Source organism: Loxodonta africana, chromosome 1, assembly GCF_030014295.1.
Source record: "Loxodonta africana isolate mLoxAfr1 chromosome 1, mLoxAfr1.hap2, whole genome shotgun sequence".
NCBI lineage: Eukaryota > Metazoa > Chordata > Mammalia > Proboscidea > Elephantidae > Loxodonta > Loxodonta africana.
Window position 1 is genome coordinate 194573589 of NC_087342.1, and position 27999 is coordinate 194601587.

The 27999-nt window shown below is 35.8% G+C and overlaps 1 protein-coding gene across 2 annotated transcripts in view; it reads right to left on the reverse strand.

The window, feature by feature from the left end:
• PTPRK (protein tyrosine phosphatase receptor type K) overlaps positions 1-27999 on the reverse strand; it is a 691930-nt gene that overhangs the window by 236326 nt on the left and 427605 nt on the right. For both annotated transcript variants that reach the window (XM_010593476.3, XM_064290685.1), the window contains exon 7: positions 12479-12772. In XM_010593476.3, coding sequence (XP_010591778.1) covers positions 12479-12772 — 294 coding nt within the window. The remainder of the gene's footprint in view (positions 1-12478; positions 12773-27999) is intronic.

Consider the following 27999-nt stretch of genomic DNA (forward strand, 5'->3'; position numbering starts at 1 on the left):
CTCTCTAGGCAAGTCAGTGTAAAAGCTATAGAGCCAGGCAACCTTGGTTCAAATCTAATAGTTCATATCATTGGTGCAAAGTAAGCACTCAATATATATCAGTTACTGTGATCATCATTCCCTATATTCTCAGTGGCTGGAGGGCAGTCTTCATCTTTCAATACCTAGCACCTAAGGCAGTGTCTGGCATACAGGAGATACTCACATAAGTGAAAACAAGAAGATGCAATTTAAATGATAGTCTTGGTTTTCTCATCTAATAGCTGTTTGACAATGATCAAGTCACTTCACTGATGAGTGCAAAAGCCCAGGACTCTTGCTTACATTAAAAATGCATGACTGTATGCTTGGCCTTATTGGTGCCAGTACTTTGACACAATACTTTGAGAAAGTAATTGAACAGGCATATGTCAATAACTTTTCCTTAATGTGGAAAAAAGATATATTCAATATGCTCATTGCAGCATTTACAATAGTCAATCATTGGAGGTAGTCCAAACTTTCAGAAATAGAAGAAATGGTTAAATACATTCCAGTGCATATATCCAATAGAATATTAGGCAATAATCAAAGATGGTGGTTAGAACGTATTACAAAAAAACAGGGAATGGGTTGACAAGATGGTGGATAAGATAAGCAGAATGTAAAACTGTGTATATTTTATACTTACTACCAAAAAAAAGGAGCCCTGGTCGCACAATGGTTAACCACTGGGCTGCTAATCAAAAAGTTGGTGGTTCAAACCCAACAGTAGCTCTGCAGAAGAAAAGACCTGGCAATCTACTTCCATATAGATTATTGTTGTCGTTAGGTGCTGTCGAGTCCATTTGGACACATAACAACCTTATGTACAACAGAATGAAAAGCTGTTGGGCTCTGTGCCATCCTTACAACTGTTGCTATGTTTGAGCCCATTGTTACAGCTGTTGTGTGTCAACTGATCTAACTGAGGATCTTCCTCTTTTTCACTGACCCTCTACTTTACCAAGCATGATGTCCTTCCTCCAGGGACTGGTCCCTCCTGACAACATGTCCAAAGTACATGAGATAAAGTCTCACAATGCTCACTCCTAAGGAGCATTCTGCCTGTACTTCTTCCAAGACAGATTTGTTCATTCTTCTAGTTGTTTTTCTGTGCCATAGAGTTGATTTCGACTCCTAACGACCATATAGAACAGATTAGAACTGCCCCATAGAGTTTCCAAGGAGCAGCTGGTAGATTTGAGCTGCCAACTTTTTGGTTAGCAGCAGAGCTCTTAACCACTATGCCACCAGGGCTCCAGGTTCTTCTAGTACCCCCAGTATATTCAATATTCTTCAACAACATCATAATTTAAAAGTATTGCTTCTTCTTTCATCTTCCTTATTCATTGTCCAGCTTTTACATGCATATGAGGTGACTGAAAATACCATGGCTTGGGTTAGGCACACTGTAGTCCTCAAAGTGACATCTTTGCTTTTTAACACTTTAAAGAGGTCGTTTGTAGCATAGGAAACCCTATGGAGCAGTTCTCCTCTGTCATATAAGGTCACTATAAGTTGGAATTGACTCAATAGCACACATATACAAGAACAACAAAAAATCCACAGGCAGAGAAACAAATAGTACCATAGTGACAAAAATGATAAAAGCTGTACAAGTACCACAGCATTACAAAAACCAAACCAAACCCATTGCTGTCAAGTCGATCCTGACTCATAGCAACCCTACATGACAGTAGAACTGGCCCGTAGGGTTTCCAAGGAGCAGTGGTGGAATCAAACTGTTAACCTTTTGGTTAGCAGCTGAAAGGTTAACCACTGAGCCACCAGGGCTCCATTATAGTTTTGTTTTATTTTTTAATTTCTATATGCAAAATTTGGTGTCATGCTTTATTACATATAGCTTATACAAACCATTTTGGTGTATTAAGTCTATGCAGTCTGTACAGAGTGTGGAATTTCTAGAAAGGGATCTCCAAGGAAATCAAACTTAGGGATACTTAGTGCTCCCTGTCACATTTAAGCAGAATGGAGCTGGGTGTTTTAGAGTGGACACATGGACAATGCACATGTGCATACCTGACATAGAATTTGCTAGAGCAGGGATGGTGATGCCTGAAACAGAAGACTGGGACAATGAATCTGCTTTAACATTCTCTGATTACATAATTTTTAAGGTGGCATTCAAATTCTTAAAAAGGATGAGAAATTTTGAAAAGAAAGCTTAAATTGGTTCAATAAAGCTGAAAAATCAATTTATTAGTTTGTTCTTTTCTGAAAGCAACTAATTTCATTGGTTTTGTTTTTCAAAAGGGAAATTCACTGATTGCATTTAGCTTTTTAAAAATGTGATTTTACCTCAGTGGAGGGTAAAGCCAGAAGTAAAGAGAAGGCAGCAGTTAAAGGATTATCTGAGCCAGGTGGAAAGAGGATTCAAAGAAAAGATTGCCTTTCTATTGCTTTCAAAAGGAGCAGAGTTTGGTATTCTACTAATTTAGAACATATTTTAAGCGAGGTAGGAATACAGGAAGAAAATAAAACCATGTAAGTGAAATGAAATGGTATGAATCAATTTGCATAACCCACCACTTGTAAGAAGGGGTCTTCACATAAACTGAGCCACCCGTTAACTTTTATTTTAAATACATGATGCATGAGGAACCTTGTCTTTCTCTTTACCATTTTATTCCAAGCTTTACCACAGTGCCAGGTACACTGGAGGAGTTCAAAAACTCATGACTAAATCATCACAGAAAACAGTACAAACCCTATGAGAGTTTATGTTAATAAACTGAAATAAACAGATTAAGTTTTTGTTAAAATAATAAAGCAAAGCTTCATTGTCAACAGCACTATGGTGTTTCAGGATGTCATATTAAGTGCTCTCACTGGTGAGAGCGCAGCTGTCATCTTCATTTTGCTGTCCTTAAAATACTATAAAGAGCTCCAATAATGACCTATTCAAAAGTCATAAACTCATCAATACACCAATCTGTTTTTAAGTTATATTAAGCTTTTCTCAACAGTACTGTGCTTTAAAATGCCTGCAGATAAAGGTGATAAAATGCGTAACAGCTTAATATTATATTCATTTTGGAGAAATCGAATCTTTAAAACTTTACATATTGTTGTAATTTACTGGATGGCAAAAAGAAAGGAGTTAAAAATTAGTGAAATACTTAACCAAACTTTTCAAAATTACTGCCATTTATATTTCAAAATGGAATATCCATTATTTTAAAGGGGAAAAACTTCCTGCAAAGCAATATATTATCTTACTGAATCCTGAGAAAATGTTTCAGGTGCTCTTGACTTAAAGAAATAATCACTGCCACAGAAAACGTATCATTTTTCTTCTTTAATTAACGTTAAAATGGGAGCCTCTTATAGATAGATTAGGTAGATGATAGCTAAGTAGTTAGGTAGGTAGAAAGACAGACAGACAGATTTATGTATTAAACCTGTTGCCATTGAACTGATTCTGACTCATGGTGACCCTATGTGTGTCAGTGTAGAACTGCACTCCATATACATATGTCACATATAACATTAGTACAACAAACATGATATTTAGAATATTTTTAAGGGTCAGTGTAACAAGAGAGATAATATAACAACTGCTTAAAAAAAAGTAATTTCAGTAATAGGTAAAAATACAATTTTTTTCCTGATTGTTTTCCCTTTATTCTGGCGAAGAGCTATTTAAGGATGGGAAAGAGTAACAAAGGAAGAGGATGAAAGATAAGTCATTTAAACTCAATCTTCACCCAGATGATTTGGCTGTGACAATTAATATGAACATTAGTCAATGATTTCTAGGCCGTATCATATGTAGTGACAGCTGAGTTTGCACAGATTTTGCTTAGGGTGACATGAAAGTCATGAATTTATTCTCTTTGAAGTTCATTTTCTATTGGATTCACAAGGTATAATATAACTTACAACACTCAAGATTAGAATTCACTCATTATTTCCTTCATTTGAATATGCTTTTTGCTTCTGCAGTTCATATACAGGTTGGTGGGGAAGAAAGAGGGGGAAAGTCATCCCACCCTCTTTTTGTGGGAAGATCTATTTTGTAAAAGACAGCAAAGACCAGAATGTTAGATATTAAACCAGTGTTGTCATATTCAGAATTAGGTATATAAAGTTAAACAACAAAAATAACAAGACTTCTGTGTAAAGGCATTTTTTTTCCCCCATTCAAGAGATTGTAGGCTAGTTACTTAGGACAGTCTAGATAGGTGAGTTCCAAATATAATCATGAATCTTTACTCCTCCCTCTACTCCAGTATTTTCCCAAGAAAATTTGACTACAATTGTGTTCCAGAGCATAGTTTAGGAGTTGTCTTCTCTCTGTTTTTTTTTTCTTTTCCTATAACAACCAATCAAGCAATAAAAATTATAATTCAAATGCTGGGGTGGGGGGACAACTGAAAATTAGAATTCACTCATTATCTTTTTCCTCTGAATATATTTTTTGCCTCTGAAGTTTATATGCAAGTTGGTAGAGAGGATAGAGGGTGGTAAGATGGAAGACAGAGGTAGAATATCTGGGTAAAGAAGAAGACAATCAAGGGCAAGTCTCTGCACCAGTGTGACTACCACTGCGCCATCAAACAAAGCTCTGAAGCTTGCAGGTTAGGTGTCTTGAATGTAACTTCATAATTAACACATCCCTTCAAGTCTGACATTTAGATCAGTATCTTATTTTATTTTAAATGTTCATAATTGTGGTAAAATATTTACAACATGAAACTTCCCTTTTTAACTGTTTTCAGGTGTACAATTTAGTGGTGTTAATCTTACAATGCTGTGAAACCATGGCTACTATTTGTTGGACCCATATCTTTTTAATATAACCTATTTCTTCCATAGGCACTACTGTGTTATTATAATTTAAGACATTATTAATATACCATTTTATTTATAAACCCTTTCTACTTCCTGATATCAAATAAGAGACCTAGGACTTGAGGGAGAAATTCAGGTCATTTCACGGGGCTGATGCTGTTATTCAAATCATTTCCATATGTCAGATTTATTGCGGTGTGCAAAATTCAACTAAAACAAATACAGCCAATAAAAAGAGTACTTAATGATACTGGTAACAAACTCAGAATATGGTAAAATACTAAGGATAAATAAATATAGTGTCATTTTCACTGGCTACCAAATTCTTTTCAACAACAAGGTAAGTCAGATGAAGACATTTTAAGCTGAAAACAACCCAACTCTATTTAGTAAAGCTAACTGCACAGCTACTAATGATGTCACCTATAAGGGAATGTGCCATGAACTGAAATGTGTGATTAACTGTATATCCTTCCGCTGAGGTTAAAAAAAAAAAAAAAAATAGTGGGCAAAATGATTTCATATTTGTTCAATTTTCATGACTCTTATCCCAGGAGAGTTCCCAGTATTATGCCAAATGTATTGCCGGCGAGTCAATTCTAACTCATAGTGACCCTACAGGACAGAGTAGAGCATTAATATTAGACAATAAGCATTGAATTGTGTCCCCCAAAACTATGTGTTGGAATTCTATCCTTTCTACCTGTGGATGTAATCCCATTTGGGAAAAGGGAATGAGGCCATGTTAGCGTAGGGTGTATCCTAAACCTAAGCACTTCTGAGTTATAAGGAGCAGTACAGACACACACAAAAAAAAAAAGACACAGAGGCAAGCACAAACAGGCGAACGGACAGATGCCAGGTGAGGACGGCCAAGGAACCTAGGAATGCTGCAGATACAGAAGCTGAGGAAAGAATCTTCCCTAGGAGCTAACCGAGTGAGAGCCCTCCCCTAAAGATGGTGCCCTATAACTGGACTTCTAGCCTCTTGAACAGTGAGAAAATAAGTTTCTGTCCTTTAAAGTCACCCACTTGTGATATTTCTGTTACAACGGCACTAGGAAACTGAGACAGCAGAGTTTATAAAGTTTATAAACATATCTCTCTCCCTCTCCACCTCTGCCTGTCTGTTTTTCCTTTCTCTCTCTCTCTCTCTATACTAACACACACACACACAAGCTCCAGAAATTTAGGATAACATTTTTATAATCTTGAGGCCTAGAGAATTTAAAAAGTAATAATAACTACTTTTATTACTTAAATTAGGATTTGAATTATATCTTTCCTTTGAATACTTCCATATACATGATGGTGGAGAGGGAAGGTGAGTCACCCTTGAGGTGTCTACTGGCTGGACATTATTCTATGTATTATTTCATATTAAGGAACTAGGAATAAGACTAAGGGCTTATTCAACAAAGGTAATAATCTAGTTCTGTTTATAAAAGAAAAGTTAACGTTGGTTTCAAATATGGGGCTTGGGAAACCAATTTTTTTTGGTCAGAAATTCTCTCCTTCTATTCTGGATTCTCAAATTACTTTGTATTTTGATTATATCACTTATTTTTCTTTACATTTATTATGGTTATAGCACTAGACTGTCAGTTTTTATGAGTAGAGATTCTGTTATTAATGTTGTATCTTCTACAGTCCTGAGCGAAGAAATGTGTACAAGTCTGACCCTCAATAAATATTTGTGAAATGAACAAATATCCTACCAAATAGACAGCAGCTCTTGCATTTTTGTCTAATTTTTTTTTTTTTAACTTATTTTCTCCTCTAAAACCACATGTTATACCAATGGTCTTGCATGCATATTAGTGACATCGGGCAACTATATATTTGAAAAAGAAAAGTAACACAATAAAGTGAGTTAGATCATCTATATCTTATAAATTCATTTATTGAAAGAAACTTTAACTGTAAGGAATGGCAGTATTTTCCAGGAATTTACAGATTTCCTATCTCTAAAATCCGAGAGAAACGCTGTATACAAGACTATGTTGTTGGTGTTAGTTACCTTCAAGCTGATTCCGACTCATGACAGAGTAGAACCGCTCCACAGGGTTTGCAAGGCTGTGACCTTTTAGAAGCAGATCTCCAGGCTTGTCTTCCAAGGATCTCTGAGTGTGTTTGAACCATCACCTTTTAAGCTAGTAGTTGAGTCTTAAACATCTGCACCACCCAGGGGTCTCTATATAAGGTTACACCCAACATATTTTCCTTTATTATAAGCAAGTTTTCATGGTCTCTCTGTCCCAAATTTCCTCAGTTCTAATCCATCTCCCCAGAGCTGTTAGGATGACCTTTCTAAAAACCAAAGCTAGTAATGCCAGCCTGCTTAAAACGACTGCATAATAATCAGGGTGATGTCAGACCTGGTCCCAGCCTACCTACCAGCTTCATGTCTACCAGAAGCCCAGAGTTAGCCAATGCTCCACTCGACTCAATCTACTCTCAGAACCCCAAAAACATCAGCAATGTTCATCGCTGAGTTAAGCATGTGATTTTGTCTGTTTCTAACTCTGTTTTCTACCCTTTAATGCCTCAAACATTCATAATTAAATTTTAAGACCCTGTTTAAAAGTCATTCCTTTCTGGTCACAGCTTTTCTGAAACACTTCCCTCCTGGAACAGCTTCTTCCTCTCAATTGGTATCATTTTGCATTTTACTGTTTGTTTATAGGTCTGTCCCTGGTGATTACGAGGGGCTTAAGGACAAGACCTTGACTGCAAAACTGAAATGCTAGTACTTAACCTAGTGCTGTTAACAGAGAAAAAAGGTAGTAAAAGCTTTGCTGGGCAGATGACTGAAATATTCTCTAAAAAATCTGAAAAACAGTGTCAGTTATTACTCCCCAAAAAGAAAGAAATCTAAAAAAAGGATTTTCCCCTTTTAGCTTTTTAAGAAAATTGAAAAAATGTTTTTCCTTACTTTTTGTGGCCATTTTGATCTTTAGTTTTGTTGTTGTTTGTTTTAATTTCAAAAATAATAACAGCACTGCCTTTCAAAATTCTTGTTCAAAATAATAATGAAGCCACATAAAATCATACATAAGAAATTAATACATTTAGAAAAAAACAGAAAGAACATGGATATAACCCATCAAGTTAAATCAAATAGTAAGCCATCCTTACACTGTTAAACCAAACCAATTCTGACAGAGCTGTTTATTTTGTTTTAACCTCAAGGCTGACTGTCATTGATAACTAATCTTGGTGATTGATAACTCTCTTGGACCACCGTAAAAATCAATATATGGTTCCATTTTGCTGATGAAGCTATAGCCAAAAGGCCCAAATTTAATTCCTTGCCTTGTGTTTTCTGTTTTGTTTTGTTTTTCCACTCCACTTTGGATTTAGGATAGGAAAAAAAAATGCATTTCTAGTAAATGTTTATGTTTAAAATGAGACACACTCCTTTTCACTGCTTCCTACATCTGCATGTTTCATGGAAAATTGCCAAGAGCATTGAACTTCAATATAAGAGTGGAGAGTAGTTTTCCCAACTGTGTAAATATATTATGTTCTGGACACTCTGAACTATTGACCTTCCCTATGAGGGAGATGCTGCTGAAACGTCAGTTAATCGTAAAGCAGTCCCACAATGGGTTACAAAGAAGCAGAAGGCAATTTAAAAGAGCAATTTGAACATGCAATTGCCAAAGCATGCGATGCAGACAATTTCTGATGATGGCTTATTTTATTTCCATTTAATAAGAGAAAGAGAAACTGTATTTTCTTAGCTTCTATACCAGATGGTATACCCAGAGGAAACAGACACATAGAAAAACAAACAAACAAAAACAACTTTGATTGTTCAAGAGAGTTTTGAATTATTACCCATGTAAGACAACTTCACTTATATACCTGTTTTAAAATTTATAAAATGCCTGAAGAAGCATTATGTGAACAATAACATGGGTCGGGCTGTAAGCTAACAGTGAAATAATCATACCACTTAAACGCATAGAAAGACATATGGCAGGCGTAGGTGGCTTCAGCCACCAGAGGCTGTAATTACCACCCTTCCTAACTTAAGAAACCCTGAAGCAGGTAATAGCACTCACGAAATGATTTTAGAAAGAACACAAAAAATAGCTTCGGCGATCTGACAGGATTATTTTCTGAAAAGCATAAAGTAAAACTTTTTTTTTACACTTCCTTAACTGTTTAAAATTTAAAATACAGCATATATTTGAGTGTTATTGTCCTTTCAATAAAAGTGAAGTTGAAAACACTGAGTTATGTTTCTCAAGGAATAAGTCAGCTATTCAGATACTATTTTTGAAAGTGTACCAGCCCATCAGTTTTTACCTGTTGTACTTTCATTTATTCATACTAGTGTGAGGGGGGAAAAAATACCTGAGGTAAGAGTAAGTGAGGAAAGAGTTCAGGCTTTTTCAATACAAGAAAATGGGGTTGAGACTGAGCTATCCAGTTGTCTGACCTTGGACGAGTCACACCCTCTTTGAGATAACAATACACCTAACTCACAGGATTGGTATTCAAATCAAATAATGTGATAGATTCACCTAACATGGTGATTCTAAAGTAGTATAGCAATAGTGAACTATGAAAGTCCATATTTGGATTTGCAAATGTAAAATTTATTCATTAATCCACATAAGTAAAACCATTCACGTGATTTGCTGGAAAAATACTTTACAATCAATTTCTGAGAAGTAAACAACATTTACTACTGCTGGAAATAAAATGCCAATGGCTTAAATAGTGGAATTTTCAAAATAGTAAATAGTAGTTAGTTTATTCTTTTATACATAGAACCAAACCTACGCTGTCGAGTCAATTCTGATTCATAGTGACCCTACAGGACAGAGTAGAACTGCCCCATAGGGTTTCTAAAACTATAATCTTTATGGAAGCTGACTACCACATCTTTCTCACATGGACCATCAACTGTCAACCTTCCAGTTACCAGCTGAGCACTTAACCGCTGAGCCCCAGAGTTCCTTAAGAGAAACTGAAGTACTGCTTTATCATGAGCATTACAGGATTACAGCCTTGGAAACTCTATGGGGCAGTTCTACTCTGTCCTACAGGGTTGCTATGAGCTGGGATCAACACGATGGCAATGGTTATGGGTACAGTTTCTCTTGAGGGGCCCTGGTGGTGCAATGTTTAAATGCTCGGCTGCTAACCAAAAGGATATCAGTTCAAACCTACCAGCAGTTCTGTGGAAAAAAAGACCTGGCAATCTGCTCTGGTAAACATTACAGTCTAGAAAATCCTATGGGGCAGTTCCACTATTGACTAGATGGCATACAACAACAGTTTCTCTTAAATCTATAACAAACTTGAAGACCTAGTCTATAAGCACTTTTTTCCTAAAAATTTGCATCAGATACACATTAACCCAAAAAAACCCAGTGCCGTTGAGTTGATTTCGACTCATAGCGACCCTATAGGACCCCATAGATACACATTATGAGTCCATTAATTAACTACAATACACTTGTGCGACAAAGGCGTACAACATGTGGAAGATAGTTTTAAAAACAAACCTTCTACAGTGAGAAGTAAAATTGAAGGTGAGTAAGCCTGATGCTATTTTATGCCACAGGGTCCACAAATCAATGCTTCTCAAATAAAGAATCAGAAAGAAAGACTAATATCATATAATTCTAAAATGTCAAGGCATTTACAAATTTGAAAGCAGTTATGAGTACATGTTATTTTTACTCAATCTCCTTCCATATACATAAGGTTATTCTCAAAACAAAATACCTCAAAGCACTTTATAGTCACAATTTTCCTTACCACAGCTCGATATGTACTCCAAACATAAGCACTCAATAGGGATAAATCAATGTTCACTAATGTATTGTTTTCATTCACTTAATAAAACATAGCTAGCTTAAAAACACAATCTTATTTACTTAGACTCTCCATTGGCTCTCATACCAATGACAAATCTCAAATAATTTCTAGGTTAAAAAAAATCACATTACATTAATAATAAATTTATGGTACTGCTAATTTTTAAAGATCTATTTTGATGATAAAAAAATAAGAGCAGATAAGATACTTAAAGAAATTTGGGCACAGGAAGCTGGAGGAAAACTACTGGAATAATAAGCCATCATTGATGATTATAACTTCTATATACCTTACAATGATTAAATGTGGGAAATAAAACAGTTTTAGTAAGAAACATGTATAGGCAATATCCTCAGTAAACTGGACTCTGCTGTTCATGTTTTTTCTACTTTAGTACTAGACATTAATTTTGGGAGAGAGACTGAGCTACTTCTCAGTTTTCACATTGTTTCCCCTCGAAACTATTTCTCTGACTAGATGAGACTGTGGGGTCAACTTGTCTTTCTCTCAAAAAATTTTCCTACTACCATCACAAGAAGAATTTGTTACACTAACTCAAGCGGGTGGATTTAATTGTACAGAAAGCTAAAAGGCAAATCGGGTGATTCAGGCTGGGCCATGGAGACTTACCCAGCATCTTCTAGGTTAAGCTGCTTTTCAACCACTTGATAGGTTTATGACACCAATCAACATATCAGTGGGCTTTTTATTGTCTAAATCTCAAAATAATGATTAAGCAATTAAACTTCCTATAAAAATTGAGTTGGATTAAAAAAAAAAAACTTTGATGATTATATCAGCTAATTGAGTGGGTAGCCACAGAATATTGTTAATGCTAAACAGATGTTCAAGAATCAAGATACTTTATCACCACTTATGTTTTCTAAGATCCCCACAGTCTTAGTTTTTAATTTTCAGACCTTAAATCTTTAAAATGTTCATAGATCCATATACTAACTCTGCAGGTGTTTCAACAAAAAGCATGATGGATATAAAATGCCTCTTTAAGCTAAAAATTAAACTAACAGCTTTCAATAATAAAATAGACACTATAGTAAAAAAAGTCACTCAAATGACTTAGATTATTAAACTTTTTAGTGGTTTTAACAAATAGCTAACAATTTTTCCTACTAAGGCACCAGAATGTTTGTTTATATATATATTTTTTTATTTCATTTTTTATCCTTTGTGTCTTCTCCATATGCTCCTATTTTCACCACTCTATCTCAGGTATGAAGAGGGCAATAATAGGGCTCAAAAATTCAAGGAAAGCCTTTCTGTATTTTACAGGGGGGTATTAAGCTACGGAGCCAGTGGGCAACATTCAACTGCAGGATTTCCTAAGTAGGAGTAATCCCACCAAGGAACGATTCCAGTGGAACTTTTCTTATCTATAAGATATGGCCACTGCACTGACTATAACTTAACTACTAGGAAGACAATTTCCAAGTGGTAGAAAGGAATCCTGTATTTGCTTGAGCTGCAAAGGTCTTCTCTCCCAATAGTACTTTTACCTGCATCTATTAGAGATTTTTTTGGACCACACACATAATAGGCTGGGCAAATTTGCCATGCAAGAAAATACTATAGATTCAGAATAATAATGGAATGATAATAGAGAAGCACTCACATTGCTCTGAAATCATAAAGTTATGACATAGTCAAGGTGGTGATTTACCTAGTTCACTGGAATTCTTAAGCAGGGTGACACAATCATATACTAAATAATTACAACTGTTAATATTATATGTCTTTTGCTACATTTCTTCAAAAAGTAGAATGGCCTGCCATTCAGTCTTACCTGCACATTTTGTTCTGGTAATTAGTGGAGGTCCTGGAAGCCCTGTTCCACCTTCACCAGGTCTTGTAAGTAGAACACGGATCTCGTATTCAGTATCTGGATCTAAATGCCATAATTTATAAGTTGGAGCGTTGACTGCGTGGGTTTCTGTCCAGGACCCTGATGTCATTCGGTATTCCACTTCTTTCAGGATAATGGGACCATCGCCAATGATGGAGTTGGCATTTAGTTGAATCAGCAAATATGTAGGCCCAACACCAAGCAGCTGGGGAGGAGCAATGGGTCTTGGTGGTTCTAGGAAAGATGAATATGCAATCTAGTTAGTTAAATAAACAAAACACTATAATACATAGCTATATTAATGTTTCTTAAAGCCTTGGGGCTTAAGAATGATTCATCTAGGAGTACGTGACAAATATTGAAAAGAAAACCCAGACATGAGTTGTCTGGCAACCATACTCTTAAAGAGTAAACACTTTTGCTGATGGAATATAACGTTTTATAGCACAGCTTTTCCTTTACTAAAAACATGACTTCTTAGGAAATACACTTAAAAAGATCCAGTATACAAAAGAAATAGAGAAAATATTTAGAGATGGCTAGTTCTGATTAGCTATTCACAGAGTACAGTTAAACTTTGACATTTTTGAGACTCAAAGACTTTTGTAAACCTCCAAGCTAACGAACACTGCTGTAGCTCAGGATTTCACTCATGAAATATACCCAAGTGGCGTTTTTGTTTTTGCTTTGTTTCTACTGTTTTGAAGTTCTTGCAGAAGAAAAAAAGAGAAAGGCAAAGCAGAGCTGAACTCAGAAGCTGATGCTAGGTGCCGACTTGCTTCTTGCTTCCACATATCCATCTCACAGTATAAGAAATTAAAATGTACACCTAGGCAAAATCACAAATCACTATCCTATCACTTCCCATTTAGGAGTAGCATACGATAATGCAATGCATCAAATATCAAACTCAAATGTCAAAGGTACACTGCAATTTAATTTTTTAGAGCAGAATGTATTTCGCTTGAAAGGAACTTTGGGAAACATTTCAATGTTTGAACTTATAGAAATGATGAATTAGAGCAAAATTTTTTAGAGCCCTTAACAACAATATAGCTTAAATTAGATGCCGGACTTTATAAAGGGCTCCACAACTCTAGCTCTATTTAAACTGTCTGTCCACAGGGGATGGAAGAAGAACTAATCAGTCTACTGTGAACACGTGAGGATTTCTTTGAAACTTTGAAAGAACACTTATCAGAGAAGCCAAGAGACTTTAACAGAAAGAAAAATTACCATTAATCTTAATAAAGTGGTAACTGCTCAAAAATTGATTTAAAAATTTTTTTAAGAGTTAAGGCAACTATTAAATATAAGTGGGTAGATTGGACAAGGTACAGACAGAGGAGAGTTAAGAACATACAGACAATATCATCCAGACTAGGATTTTTATTTTAATGTAAATGTACGTTAGGGATGAGATACAATGCATAAATAAATAAATAAATAAAGCCTATAGGATAATTTACCTTCTTATACAGGTTTTAATAAAGTAAGAGTTTTAAGTTGTACAGTATAAAAGTACAGTGTCTAGCTAATGAACCCTAAGTTACAAACATCCCTAACACAAAAGATAAGACTAGCCAACCTGGTCAGGATCACTACAGAGGCAAAAGTCATCTTCAAGAATTTTCCTTCAAAATTCATGTGACGGATATTTACTGAGTCACCACAAATTGCTAGGTTGTTCTAGGTATTACCATGTCCATATAATATAGAAGGAAGGCATAGACAGTGATATTAAATCAATAAACTCATTATTTTAAACTGAGAGTTATGTAAGGATACTGTGATAGAGAAAAAAAATGAGGGGAGGATGGTATCTAGTGAGCAACATCTTTTTTTTTTTTCTATCCAAGTACATGTGAAGTATATAACTTACACTTGTTAATAATTACGACTCATTATGGCAACAGTTTTTTATTTTCTAGTTACTAGTAGAAACGTATGAACTTGTAACTTCCCTTTGCTCTTTGTGAAATGAAAATGAAACTCACAATACTAAGAGAAAATAAGAAAATATATGCGCTATGTCAACTGCATACATTTAGAAGTATTTTTATTCCTATAGAAAAATGGTTCCTAACACCTGATTTATAACTTTAGCCATAAAATCAGCTCCATATGTTTTCCAAATTATTTCAGCAATGCGTAGTTAAAATTTCATAGCTTGTGAACATTGTTTAATTTCACAAATAAATTCAATGGAGAAATTATTCACAAAAGAAAAAGTTTAACTCCAGAACAGTTCAGAATTTTCATTTATCAAAGATACAGACAGCATATGGCCACCTAAAATACAACTGTTAGTCTCTCTGCATCTAGATCAGAAGAAAATCCAAGAATTGGAGAAAGAGCTGGAGTACAGAACTAACTGTCTCCATGAACTGAGGCCTCCTCTTCCTTGAGACCAGAAGAAACAGATGGTGCTCTAGGTATCACTACCAAACATTCTAATCAAGGTCACAATAGATGGACCATGACAGAAAAAGAAAAGAAAATGTGGAACGGAACTTCAAATTCTCAAAGATTTCAGACTCACTGGACCCACTGAGACTGGAGGAATCACTGAGACTATTGCCCATAGTATTCTTTAAACTCTGAACAGAAGCTATCCCCTCCAATCACCTATTAACTAAATAGCAGATAAGCAAAAAAAAGTAAAGTATTTCATCCTTGAGAAATGCTCTCTTTTAAAAATTATCCATATGAGACCAGATGGATAACAGTTACTACAAAGCACAAATGAGGCATTTGGGGGGGGAGGGGGGTAGTGAAACTAAATTAATGGAAGTAGAACAACTAGAACATAAATAAAAAAAAATACGGACACAAACTGAAGAATGTCACTGTATAAAAATTATTGAATGAGAACCTGTTTTGCTGTATATACTTTTACCAAAAATACAATAAAATATTAATGGTAAAAAAATAAAGATACAGATAGACATTTCATATTCTGACATTTTACCGAGTCTAACAACTTTTATATTTAGAGTTTTCACAAGTTTTGGTAGCCCGGGAGAAGGGTAAAGTTGATATATTTTTTTAAACCTTGAAACTTAAATGGAACTAAATAGAGAAATGAACATAACGGAAAAAACGCAAATGTCTTCCCAGACTATCTGAAAGTTGCACATATTTTAAGAAGCAGTCTGTATTTTGTGAATAAACTGAGTTGACTCATACGTGCAATGTTTGTTTTCATTCGAGATGGCTCATATACTGACTAATTTAAGCAGAAGACAATGCTAAATCTACAGCTCATTGGGGTTCTACCTCAGAGCAGAAATTCCTCACTCACTTTATAGCTTACCAACAACCTTTAAAGAGGTATGATACTTAACATGACGAATGAACACGATTTATTTGCTAAACAAATTATAAATAAAAAACCTTGGTATTCTGAAACCTGACCTGATACAGAGTAAAAAAAAAAAAAAATCCTGTTGAGTATATTTCGACTCATGGTTAATCCATGTGTTTCAGACTAGAACTTTACTCCACAGGGTTTTCAATGGTTGTGACCTATCAGAAGTAGACTGTACGGCCTTTCTTCTTGAGAAGAATTTTAACTTTTCAGTTAGTAGCAGAGCACTTAACTGTTTGCATCACCCAAACACACACACACACACAAAAACACCAACCCCGTTGCCATGCAGTTGATTCCTACTCATAGTAATCCTATAGGACAGAGTAGAACTGCCCCATAGGATTTGCAAGTCTATAAATCTTTAGGAGGCAGACTGCCACATCTTTCTCCCATGGAGTGGCTGGTAGGTTCACACCACTGACCTTTCAATTAGCAGCCAAGCAATTTAACCACTGCATTACCATTTCCCAGAGGATGTTAAATCTCACCTATGAAAACCCTATACACCATTTGCATGAAAAATAAGGAGAAAAGAAGAGAGGAGAGGGATGGAAGGGTAGGGGAGGTTTCTCCAAAAAGGGAAAAGAGAGTAGGGAAGAAGCTACTACCAAAATATATATTGGCAATAAGCGAAAGAGTAAAGCAAAGCATAATGTTTCTTCTACCCTTTTCATCTTCAAGGATGTAGTATGCAAGATAAAATTAAATTTGGAGTCAGGAGACCTAGCTTCAAAAATGCATACACACAGTGGAGGCGGGGCCAAGATGGCGGACTAGGTGGACGCTACCGAGGATCCCTCTTGCAACAAACATTCGGAAAAACAAGTGAATCGATCACATACATAACAATCAACGAACCCTGAACAACAAACACAGATTTAGAGACGGAGAACGAACAAATACGGGGAGGCAGCGATTGTTTTCAGAGCCAGGAGCCAGCGTACCAGTCAGGTGGCTTCATTAACATCCGAATAGCCTGAGCTAGAGGGAGAACTCTGATAGGGATCTGACTGCATTTTTTTTTTTAGCGTATTTTCTGGAAAAACTACTTTCCCAGTGATGGCTCGGAGACAGCAGTTCATTTCAAACCACATAAAGAAGCAGACCATGACAGCTTCTCCAACCCCCCAAATAAAAGAATCAAAATCTTTCCTAAATGAAGATACAATCCTGGAATTATCAGATACAGAATATAAAAAACTAATTTTCAGAATGCTTCAAGACATCACAAACGAAATACAGCAAACTGCAGAAAAAGCCAAGGAACACACTGATAAAACTGTTGAAGAACTCAAAAAGATTATTCAAGAACATAGTGGAAAAATTAATAAGTTGCAAGAATCCATAGAGAGACAGCATGTAGAAATCCAAAAGATTAACAATAAAATTACAGAATTAGACAACGCAATAGAAAGTCAGAGGAGCAGACTCGAGCAATTAGAATGCAGACTGGGACATCTGGAGGACCAGGGAATCAACATCAACATAGCTGAAAAAAAATCAGATAAAAGAAGTAAAAAAAAATGAAGAAAACCTAAGAACCATGTGGGACTCTATCAAGAAGGATAACTTGCGGGTGATTGGAGTCCCAGAACAGGGAGGGGGGACAGAAAACACAGAGAAAATAGTTGAAGAACTCCTGACACAAAACTTCCCTGACATCATGAAAGACGAAAGGATATCTATCCAAGATGCTCATCGAACCCCATTTAAGATTGATCCAAAAAGAAAAACACCAAGACATATTATCATCAAACTCGCCAAAACCAAAGATAAACAGAAAATTTTAAAAGCAGCCAGGGAGAAAAGAAAGGTTTCCTTCAAGGGAGAATCAATAAGAATAAGTTCAGACTACTCAGCAGAAACCATGCAGGCAAGAAGGGAATGGGACGACATATACAGAACACTGAAGGAGAAAAACTGCCAGCCAAGGATCATATATCCAGCAAAACTCTCTCTGAAATATGAAGGCGAAATTAAGATATTTACAGATAAACACAAGTTTAGAGAATTTGCAAAAACCAAACCAAAGCTACAAGAAATACTAAAGGATATTGTTTGGTCAGAAAACCAATAATATCAGATACCAGCACAATACAAGGTTACAAAACAGAACGTCCTGATATCAACTCAAATAGGGAAAGCACAAAAACAAACAAATTAAGATTAATTAAAAATAATAATAATACACATAACAGGGAATCATGGAAGTCAACAGGTAAAAGATCACAATAATCAAAAAGAGGGACTAAATACAGGAGGCATTGAACTGCCAGATGGAGAGTGATACAAAGCGATATAGAATGATACAAGTTAGGTTTTTACTTAGAAAAATAGGGGTAAATAATAAGGTAACTACAAAAAGGTATAACAACTCTATAACTCAAGATAAAAGTCAAGAAAAACGTAATGACTCAACTAACATAAAGTCAAACACTATGAAAATGAGGATCTCACAATTTACTAAGAAAAACGTCTCAGCACAAAAAAGTATCTGGAAAAATGAAATGGCCAACAACACACATGAAAAGGCATCAAAATGACAGCACTAAAAACTTATTTATCTATAATTACGCTGAATGTAAATGGACTAAATGCACCAATAAAGAGACAGAGAGTCACGGATTGGATAAAGAAACACGATCCATCTATATGCTGCCTACAAGAGACACAACTTAGGCTTAGAGACACAAACTAAAACTCAAAGGATGGAAAAAAATATATCAAGCAAACAATAAGCAAAAAAGAAGAGGAGAAGCAATATTAACTTCTGACAAAATAGACTTTAGACTTAAATCCGCCACAAAGGATAAAGAAGGACACTATATAATGATAAAAGGGACAATTGATCAGGAAGACATAATCATATTAAATATTTACGCACCTAATGACAGGGCTGCAAGATACATAAATCAAATTTTAACAGAACTGAAAAGTGAGATAGACACCTCCACAATTATAGTAGGAGACTTCAACACACCACTTTCGGAGAAGGACAGGACATCCAGTAAGAAGCTCAATAGAGACACGGAAGACCTACTCACAACAATCAACCAACTTGACCTCATTGACTTATACAGAACTCTCCACCCAACTGCTGCAAAGTATACTTTTTTTTCTAGTGCACATGGAACATTCTCTAGAATAGACCACATATTAGGTCATAAAACAAACCTTTGCAGAGTCCAAAACATCGAAATATTACAAAGCATCTTCTCAGACCACAAGGCAATAAAACTAGAAATCAATAACAGAAAAACTAGGGAAAAGAAATCAAATACTTGGAAAATGAACAATACCCTCCTGAAAAAAGACTGGGTTATAGAAGACATCAAGGAGGGAATAAGGAAATTCATAGAATGCAACGAGAATGAAAATACTTCCTATCAAAACCTCTGGGACACAGCAAAAGCAGTGCTCAGAGGCCAATTTATATCGATAAATGCACACAAACAAAAAGAAGAAAGAGCCAAAATCAGAGAACTGTCCTGACAACTTGAACAAATGGAAAGTGAGCAACAAAAGAACCCATCAGGCACCAGAAGAAAACAAATAATAAAAATTAGAGCTGAACTAAATGAATTAGAGAACAGAAAAACAATTGAAAGAATTAACAAAGCCAAAAGCTGGTTCTTTGAAAAAATTAACAAAATTGATAAACCGTTGGCTAGACTGACTAAAGAAATACAGGAAAGGAAACAAATAACCCGAATAAGAAACGAGAATGACCACATCACAACAGAACCAAATGAAATTAAAAGAATCATTTCAGATTACTACGAAAAATTGTACTCTAACAAATTTGAAAACCTAGAAGAAATGGATGAATTCGTGGAAAAACACTACTTACCTAAACTAACACATTCAGAAGTAGAACAACTAAATAGACCCATAACAAAAAAAGAGATTGAAATGGTAATCAAAAAACTTCCAAAAAAAAAAAAAGCCCTGGCCCGGATGGCTTCACTGCAGAGTTCTACGAAACTTTCAGAGAAGAGTTAACACCACTACGACTGAAGGTATTTCAAAGCATAGACGGAATACTACCCAACTCATTCTATGAAGCCACCATCTCCCTGATACCAAAACCAGGTAAAGACATTACAAAAAAAGAAAATTATAGACCTATATCCCTCATGAACATTGATGCAAAAATCCTCAACAAAATTCTAGCCAATAGCATCCAACAACACATCAAAAAAATAATTCACCATGATCAAGTGGGATTTACACCAGGTATGCAAGGCTGGTTTAATATCAGAAAAACCATTAATGTAATCCATCACATAAATAAAACAAAAGATAAAAACCACATGATATTATCAATTGATGCAGAAAAGGCATTTGACAAAGTCCAACACCCTTTTATGATAAAAACTCTTACCAAAATAGGAATTGAAGGAAAATTCCTCAACATAATAAAGGGCATCTATACAAAGCCAACAGCCAATATCACTCTAAATGGAGAGAACCTGAAAGCATTTCCCTTGAGAAGGGGAACCAGACAAGGATGCCCTTTATCACCGCTCTTATTCAACATCGTACTTGAAGTTCTAGCCAGGGCAATTAGGCTAGACAAAGAAATAAAGGGTATCCGGATTGGCAAGGAGGAAGTAAAGTTATCACTATTTGCAGATGACATGATCTTATACACAGAAAACCCTAAGCAATCCTCCAGAAAACTACTGAAACTAATAGAAGAGTTTGGCAGAGTCTCAGGTTATAAAATAAACACACAAAAATCACTTGGATTCCTCTACATCAACAAAAAGAACACCAAAGAGGAAATAACCAAATCAATACCATTCACAGTAGCCACCAAGAAGATAAAATACTTAGGAATAAATCTTACCAAGGATGTAAAAGACCTATACAAAGAAAACTACAAAGCTCTACTACAAGAAATTCAAAAGGACATACTTAAGTGGAAAAACATACCCTGCTCATGGATAGGAAGACTTAACATAGTAAAAATGTCTATTCTACCAAAAGCCATCTATACATATAATGCACTTCTGATCCAAATTCCAATGTCATATTTTAAGGGGATAGAGAAACAAATCACCAATTTCATATGGAAGGGAAAGAAGCCCCGGATAAGCAAAGCATTACTGAAAAAGAAGAAGAAAGTGGGAGGCCTCACTCTACCTGATTTCAGAACCTATTATACAGCCACAGTAGTCAAAACAGCCAGGTACTGGTACAACAACAGGCACACAGACCAATGGAACAGAATTGAGAACCCAGATATAAATCCATCCACGTATGAGCAGCTGATATTTGACAAAGGACCAGTGTCAATTAATTGGGGAAAAGAGAGTCTTTTTAACAAATGGTGCTGGCATAACTGGATATCCATTTGCAAAAGAATGAAATAGGACCCATACCTCACACCATGCACAAAAACTAACTCCAAGTGGATCAAAGACCTAAACATAAAGACTAAAACAATAAAGATCATGGAAGAAAAAATAGGGACAACACTAGGAGCCCTAATACAAGGCATAAACAGAATACAAAACATTACCAAAAATGATGAAGAGAAACCAGATAACTGGGAGCTCCTAAAAATCAAACACCTATGCTCATCTAAAGACTTCACCAAAAGAGTAAAAAGACCACCTACAGACTGGGAAAGAATTTTCAGCTATGGCATCTCAGACCAGCGCCTGATCTCTAAAATCTACATGATTCTGTCAAAACTCAACCACAAAAAGACAAACAACCCAATCAAGAAGTGGGCAAAGGATATGAACACACATTTCACTAAAGAAGATATTCAGGCAGCCAACAGATACATGAGAAAATGCTCCCGATCATTAGCCGTTAGAGAAATGCAAATTAAAACTACGATGAGATTCCATCTCACTCCAACAAGGCTGGCATTAATCCAAAAAACACAAAATAATAAATGTTGGGGAGGCTGCGGAGAGATTGGAACTCTTAGACACTGCTGGTGGGAATGTAAAATGGTACAACCACTTTGGAAATCTATCTGGCATTTTCTTAAAAAGTTAGAAATAGAACTACCATACAACCCAGAAATCCCACTCCTCGGAATATACCCTAGAGAAATACGAGCCTTCACACGAACAGATATATGCACACCCATGTTTATTGCAGCTCTGTTTACAATCGCAAAAAGCTGGAAGCAACCAAGGTGTCCGTCAATGGATGAATGGGTAAATAAATTGTGGTATATTCACACAATGGAATACTACGCATCGATAAAGAACAGTGACGAATCTCGGAAACATTTCATAACATGGAGGAACCTGGAAGGCATTATGCTGAGCGAAATTAGTCAGAGGCAAAAGGACAAATATTATATAAGACCACTATTATAAGATCTTGAGAAATAGTAAAAACTGAAATGAACAGATACTTTTGTGGTTACGAAGGGGGGAGGGAGGGAGAGGGTTTTTTATTGATTAATCAGTAGATAAGAACTGCTTTGGGTGAAGGGAAAGACAACACTCAATACAAGGAAGGTCAGCCCAATTGGACTGGACTAAAAGCAAAGAGGTTTCTGGGATAAAATGAATGCTTCAAAGGTCAGCGGAGCAGGGGCGGGGGTCTGGGGAACATGGTTTGTGGGGACTTCTAAGTCAATTTTCAAAATAATTGTATTATGAAAACATTCTGCATCCCACTTTGAATGTGGTGTCTGGGGTCTTAAATGCTAACAAGTGGCCATCTAAGATGCAGCAATTGGTCTCAACCCACCTGGAGCAAAGGACAATGAAGAACACCAAGGTCACACGACAACTAAGAGCCCAAGAGACAGAAAGGGCCACATGAACCAGAGACCTACATCATCCTGAGACCAGAAGAACCAGTTGGTGCCTGGCCACCATCGATGACTGCCCTGTCAGGGAGCAGAACAGAGAACTCCTGAGGGAGCAGGAGATCAGTGGGATGCAGACCCCAAATTCTCATAAAAAGACCATACTTGATGGTCTGACTGAGACTAGAGGAATCCCGGCGGCAATGCTCCCCAGACCTTCTGTTGGCACAGGACAGGAACCATCCCCGAAGACAACTCATCAGACATGAAAGGGACTGGTCAGCAGGGGGGAGAGAGATGCTGATGAAGAGTGAGCTAATTAAATCAGTTGAACACTTGAGAGTGTGTTGGCAACTCTTGTCTTGAGGGGGGATGGGAGGATAGAGAGAGAGGGAAGCTGGCAAAATTGTCATGAAAGGAGAGACTGAAAGGGCTGACTCAATAGGGGGAGAGCAAGTGGGAGTAGGGAGTAAGATGTATGTAAACTTATATGTGACAGACTGATTGGATTTGTAAACGTTCACTTGAAGCTTAATAAAAGTTAATTAAAAAAAAAAAGAAGAAAATAATGCATACACAACTATATAGCTGGGTAAACTTGAACATGCTATTTAACCTTTTGGCATTACAATTTCCTCACTGGTAAACTAGGCATTATTTTATGAATTTTAAGACTTGGCATTTCAAAATACATCAACAAGCCCTATATTTGATGCTATTTTGCTTTGTTTTGTTTTTGCCAGAGAGCGTATAAATTTTAAAACTAGAAATTAATATTCAACACTAGTGTTTTATGTATACAAAGAAATGAGTTGGGTGTAACTGGGCTCCTGGCCTGAAGAAGGACAACTCACTCTGATCACTTTTGCATCTTACTTGCTATGGTCAGGCAAACAAAACGGGCAGTCCGGTAATCAAAGCTGTGGCTCACATTCGGAACTGTGGCACTTTTAAGAGCAGCTTAGAAGCATACACATTGATTAACAGCATGATTATAAGAAGTGAAGCCTAGCATTAATGAGACTAATATACCACTACGTATTAAATTTTTTATGTTTGAAGTAAAAAGTAGTCTTACATTAGCATATGTATTTTGTTTTGAGGCCCTTGAGAACAAGAAGGCATATTTATAAAATCTCTATTCATTTCAATAAATTATGCATGAATTTTAATCAGTTTAGCAAATGAACAAGTAATTGTTCTGCAGCAATATTAATATCCTTCATAACTTAATACACTATCAGACCCAGAGGTGTGGTATGAATAAATCCCAATAGTACACTAGGTATCAACTGAAGCATGCAATCCCCAAATACAAGATAAACTTTGCCGATGTTACCAATTAACTTTCAATTAATGAGTTACATTCATTATTCTAGAGCCGAACCTATTATAAAATCCCAATTATACATTCAAATTGCTTTATTTGTTTTTATATTTCAAATAATTTTACAGTGCCTTGAAATAAGGATAAGTCATTATGAAAGTGTATTCTCATCCAGTTATTCCTATTATAATGCTATTTTACCAACATTTTAAATTCAGTTAATTAATAAAATGCAAAATCAGAAATAGAAGCCAGAAAACCAGAAAAAAGTCAGGTTAACAAAGTAAATATCAAGGCAAATAACACTCTACAGTGGTTTTTCCAAACAGATAAGCTACCTCTCAATCCTATCTCCTTCCAAACTATTTTATTTATATTAAAATTCGTGCAAGTCTGTCAAAGAGGCTTTGGTGAAAAGTATTTCAAGATTAACCGTCCCACTATAGAAGCAGGCAATGATATTTCATTAGATTCATATGGATGTTGCAACAAATTTCCACAAACTTGGTGGCTTAAAACAACAGAAATTTATTCTCTCACAGCTCTGGAGGCCAGAAGTCCGAAATCAGTACCACTGGGTTGAAATCAAGGTGTCAGCAGGTCGGCACTTTCTCCAGGGGCTCTAGGGGAGAACTGATTTCCTTGCCTTTTCAGCTTTTTTTCAGCTTCTGGGAGCTGCTGGTATTACTTGGTTCATGGCCACATCACACCAATCTCTGCCTCCTTGCTCACATTGCCTTCTCTTCTTCTATGTGTAGTCAATTCTCTCTCTGCCCTCCCATTTATAAAGACAATATGGTTGCATTTACTGGATAATCCAGGATGATCTCCTGTTTCAAAATCCTTAATTAAATCACATCTGCAAAGACAATTTTTCCTGATAAGGTCACAATCACAGGCTCCAAGAATTAGTACATGGTTGGGGGTCTTTTTTTGGCCTATAAACAACATGGACTGTGATCTCATCCTTCCTCCAGAGAGACATCTAAGCCCCACATTTTCTCTAGGTGAGTTCTTCATTGGTGCAAATGGTTAATGTGCTTAGCAGCTAACCACAACGTTGGAGGTTCAAGTCCACTCAGAGGCTCTTTTGAAAGATCAGTCATTGAAAACCCGATGGAGCACAGTTCTACGCTGACACACAGGAGGCCACCATAAGTTGGAATCAACTCGAAGGCAACTGATTTTTGGTAGTTTTCTCTAATTGGCAGGAAGATTGTAAGCAGAAAATACTTCTATGTAAGAAACATTATGTTTTGTTTTACTCTTAGCTTCCTGGCTAAATTCAGAGCAGTTGATATTATACAAGAGCTAATAGCGTATCCATATTGTCTTTTGGGGGGGGGAGGGATTATCTGTTTGTGGAAAAAAGAAATGAAAACAGACTTGATGAAAATTATTACTCGAAATGGCTATAGGAGTCAATGCTTCTGTACCATGTCTAAAAAAAAAAAAAAATTTTTTTAGACATGTCTAAATTTGTACAAATTTCAACATGGCCTTGGAAACAGATTTTTTTTTCTCATTTGCTAACATTTGTTTACTTAAACAAATGGATCACTTCGAAATCAATTTTATTTTACTGCTACAGTTAATTTCCTCACTGAAGTTTTGATCCAGTTCCGGCTCCTGTTAAACAAATTCACTAGTTCAAGATTTTCATAGTTTAATTTTCTTTCCCATTACTTACCGAATGCTCAAGTAAGAGGGAATAGGCATTAGGCGGATAAAACATTAGAGGGAAGGAAGAATGACATCCTTATCAAATAATTCATGCATTTATTTATCAGCTGCCCTGTTATAATTTTGAAATGATTTTAAATTATGCCTCAACAGGATAACAATATCATTTAATGGAACATGACTGTTTTAAGAAGTTTGAAATAATAGCACTGATGAATAGGATGATGGCCTTCCTTAAGAAGAGGAAAGCATACTTAGAAGCATGTTGTTGTTGGGCATTTAATATCATAAGTATGACAACAGAATTTATTTCATTTTTCTTTAGATGTAGGTGTCCTTGGATGATGCAAACAGTTAAAAACTTGCCTACTAAGTGAAAGGTTGGTGGTTTGAACCCACCCAGGACAACCTTAGAAGAAAGGCCTACCAATCTGCTTACAAAAGGTCACAGCATTAAAAATTCTATGGAGTTTCACTCTACATACATGAGGTCACCATTAGTTGAAATCAACTTGAGAGCAACTGTTTGTTTGCTTGTTTTCCTTTAGATGTTAAAGCAGGAAGTGCACATTTGAAAATTTTTACATTTACTTTAACAAGGTATCTACTGTACCCATGTTTTATAAACAGTAACTCAGGTATATTTATGAGAAAAAATAATTCCTTCATGTTTTCCTTTTATGTCAGGTTTTCAGTCCTAACAATTTACTAGCATGCCAACTACCCCTACATTCACTCTTCTGTCTACTATCTCATAAATTTTGCTCATATCAGTGATGTAGTCTGCTAACTGTATATGTTCTCTTTGGTATAAATTACTATTAAGTTTTAACTACATATTTGTGCATTGGAAGATTTTTGAAGTTAAATTTTTTTTTTTTACAAGTTATTACATTGAATCCTTTTTAAAATTTATCAGTCTAACTGATAGTTATCTTTTTCAAATCATATCATCCGGGTGGCTCATAAGCTTGCACTGGTCCAATGAAGTTAACTCTAAGACATCACAAAGTTTAGATGTTATCGAACTTATGCTAGCACCTAAACAAAGTATTAATCAAAAAAAGCCACGTTACCTATTATCATTTCCATGAAAATAGGTGGGCATAATTATAAAGTTATGTTGGACAATGGAATAGTATGTACTAGGCCCCAGTGACTGCACTTACAATATTTCACACACATACACAAGCTTTCTGAGGACCATGTTAAAATAAGCACAGCTTTTTTTTTTTATAAGTAGGTAGAAATTAAGTTTTAAGGATAATGAAAACAAAAACCTTACAACTGAATATCAAAGGTGCCATTTAATAAAATATTGTATGTTTGGTTTTATGATACATTTTTGACCACTAAAAGTTATAAACGAAGTTTTCTGGTTCCTTCCTATTGGTTCTCCACTGAGGGCCGTTGTTCAAGTGACTAAAGTGGCTATTGCCTTGAGTGGATGTGAGGGCCAGTGATGCTTAAAATCATGAAATGCCCAGGATAGTTCCATACATGAAGAATACGTCAGACCAAAATGGCAATAAGATCCTCTGGAGAAATACCAAAAACAATGATAGAAATAATTTTCCTTCCCTAATTCACTGCTTTTGTTTACCTATAGTTACATCATTCACATTTCCATTTTTTGAAAGAGCACTGGAGCAGAATTTTGAGGAAGAGGGTACAAGTCCTGTAGGGGTGATCATTTATTCAGACAGGCTTGGCTATGGTCATCAAGGCATAGGTAAATGGCCATTTGAGTATACAGCTTGCTTATAGGCAAGTGAACTGATAACAACGCTTTGGAAGACAAGCCATCAATATATATCAAGGAATACAAATGTGCTCATAACTCAAATTGATCTAATTACTGGGAGTTAATTCTAATGTAATTAAAATCTTTGTTCAGAAGAGCAAAAAAAACTATACATTAAAAATATTCAACAATAAGAAAATGGTGAAGCAAATTATGATATATCTATTTAAAAGAATTTCTCACAAATCTTAAGAATGCCAGTTATGAAGGCTATATAATAAGGCAGAAATGAGATAATGACAGGGAACATTTGAATGTTTAAGATGATTTGAGTTTTCATTAAAAAGTAAAAAGTGTATCCCTAGAAAAAAACCAGCAACTACCATCACCACCCCTATACCAAAAACCTAAAAAGAGTGATTAGGCAACTATAGGACCATAAGTAGTTTAACTTTTTCTTTTATTCCTGTTTTCCAATAAAATTTGTCATGTGCTCATACAGCTTTCTCATCATTACATCCCCAGTGTTTGCCGTAGCGTTTGACAA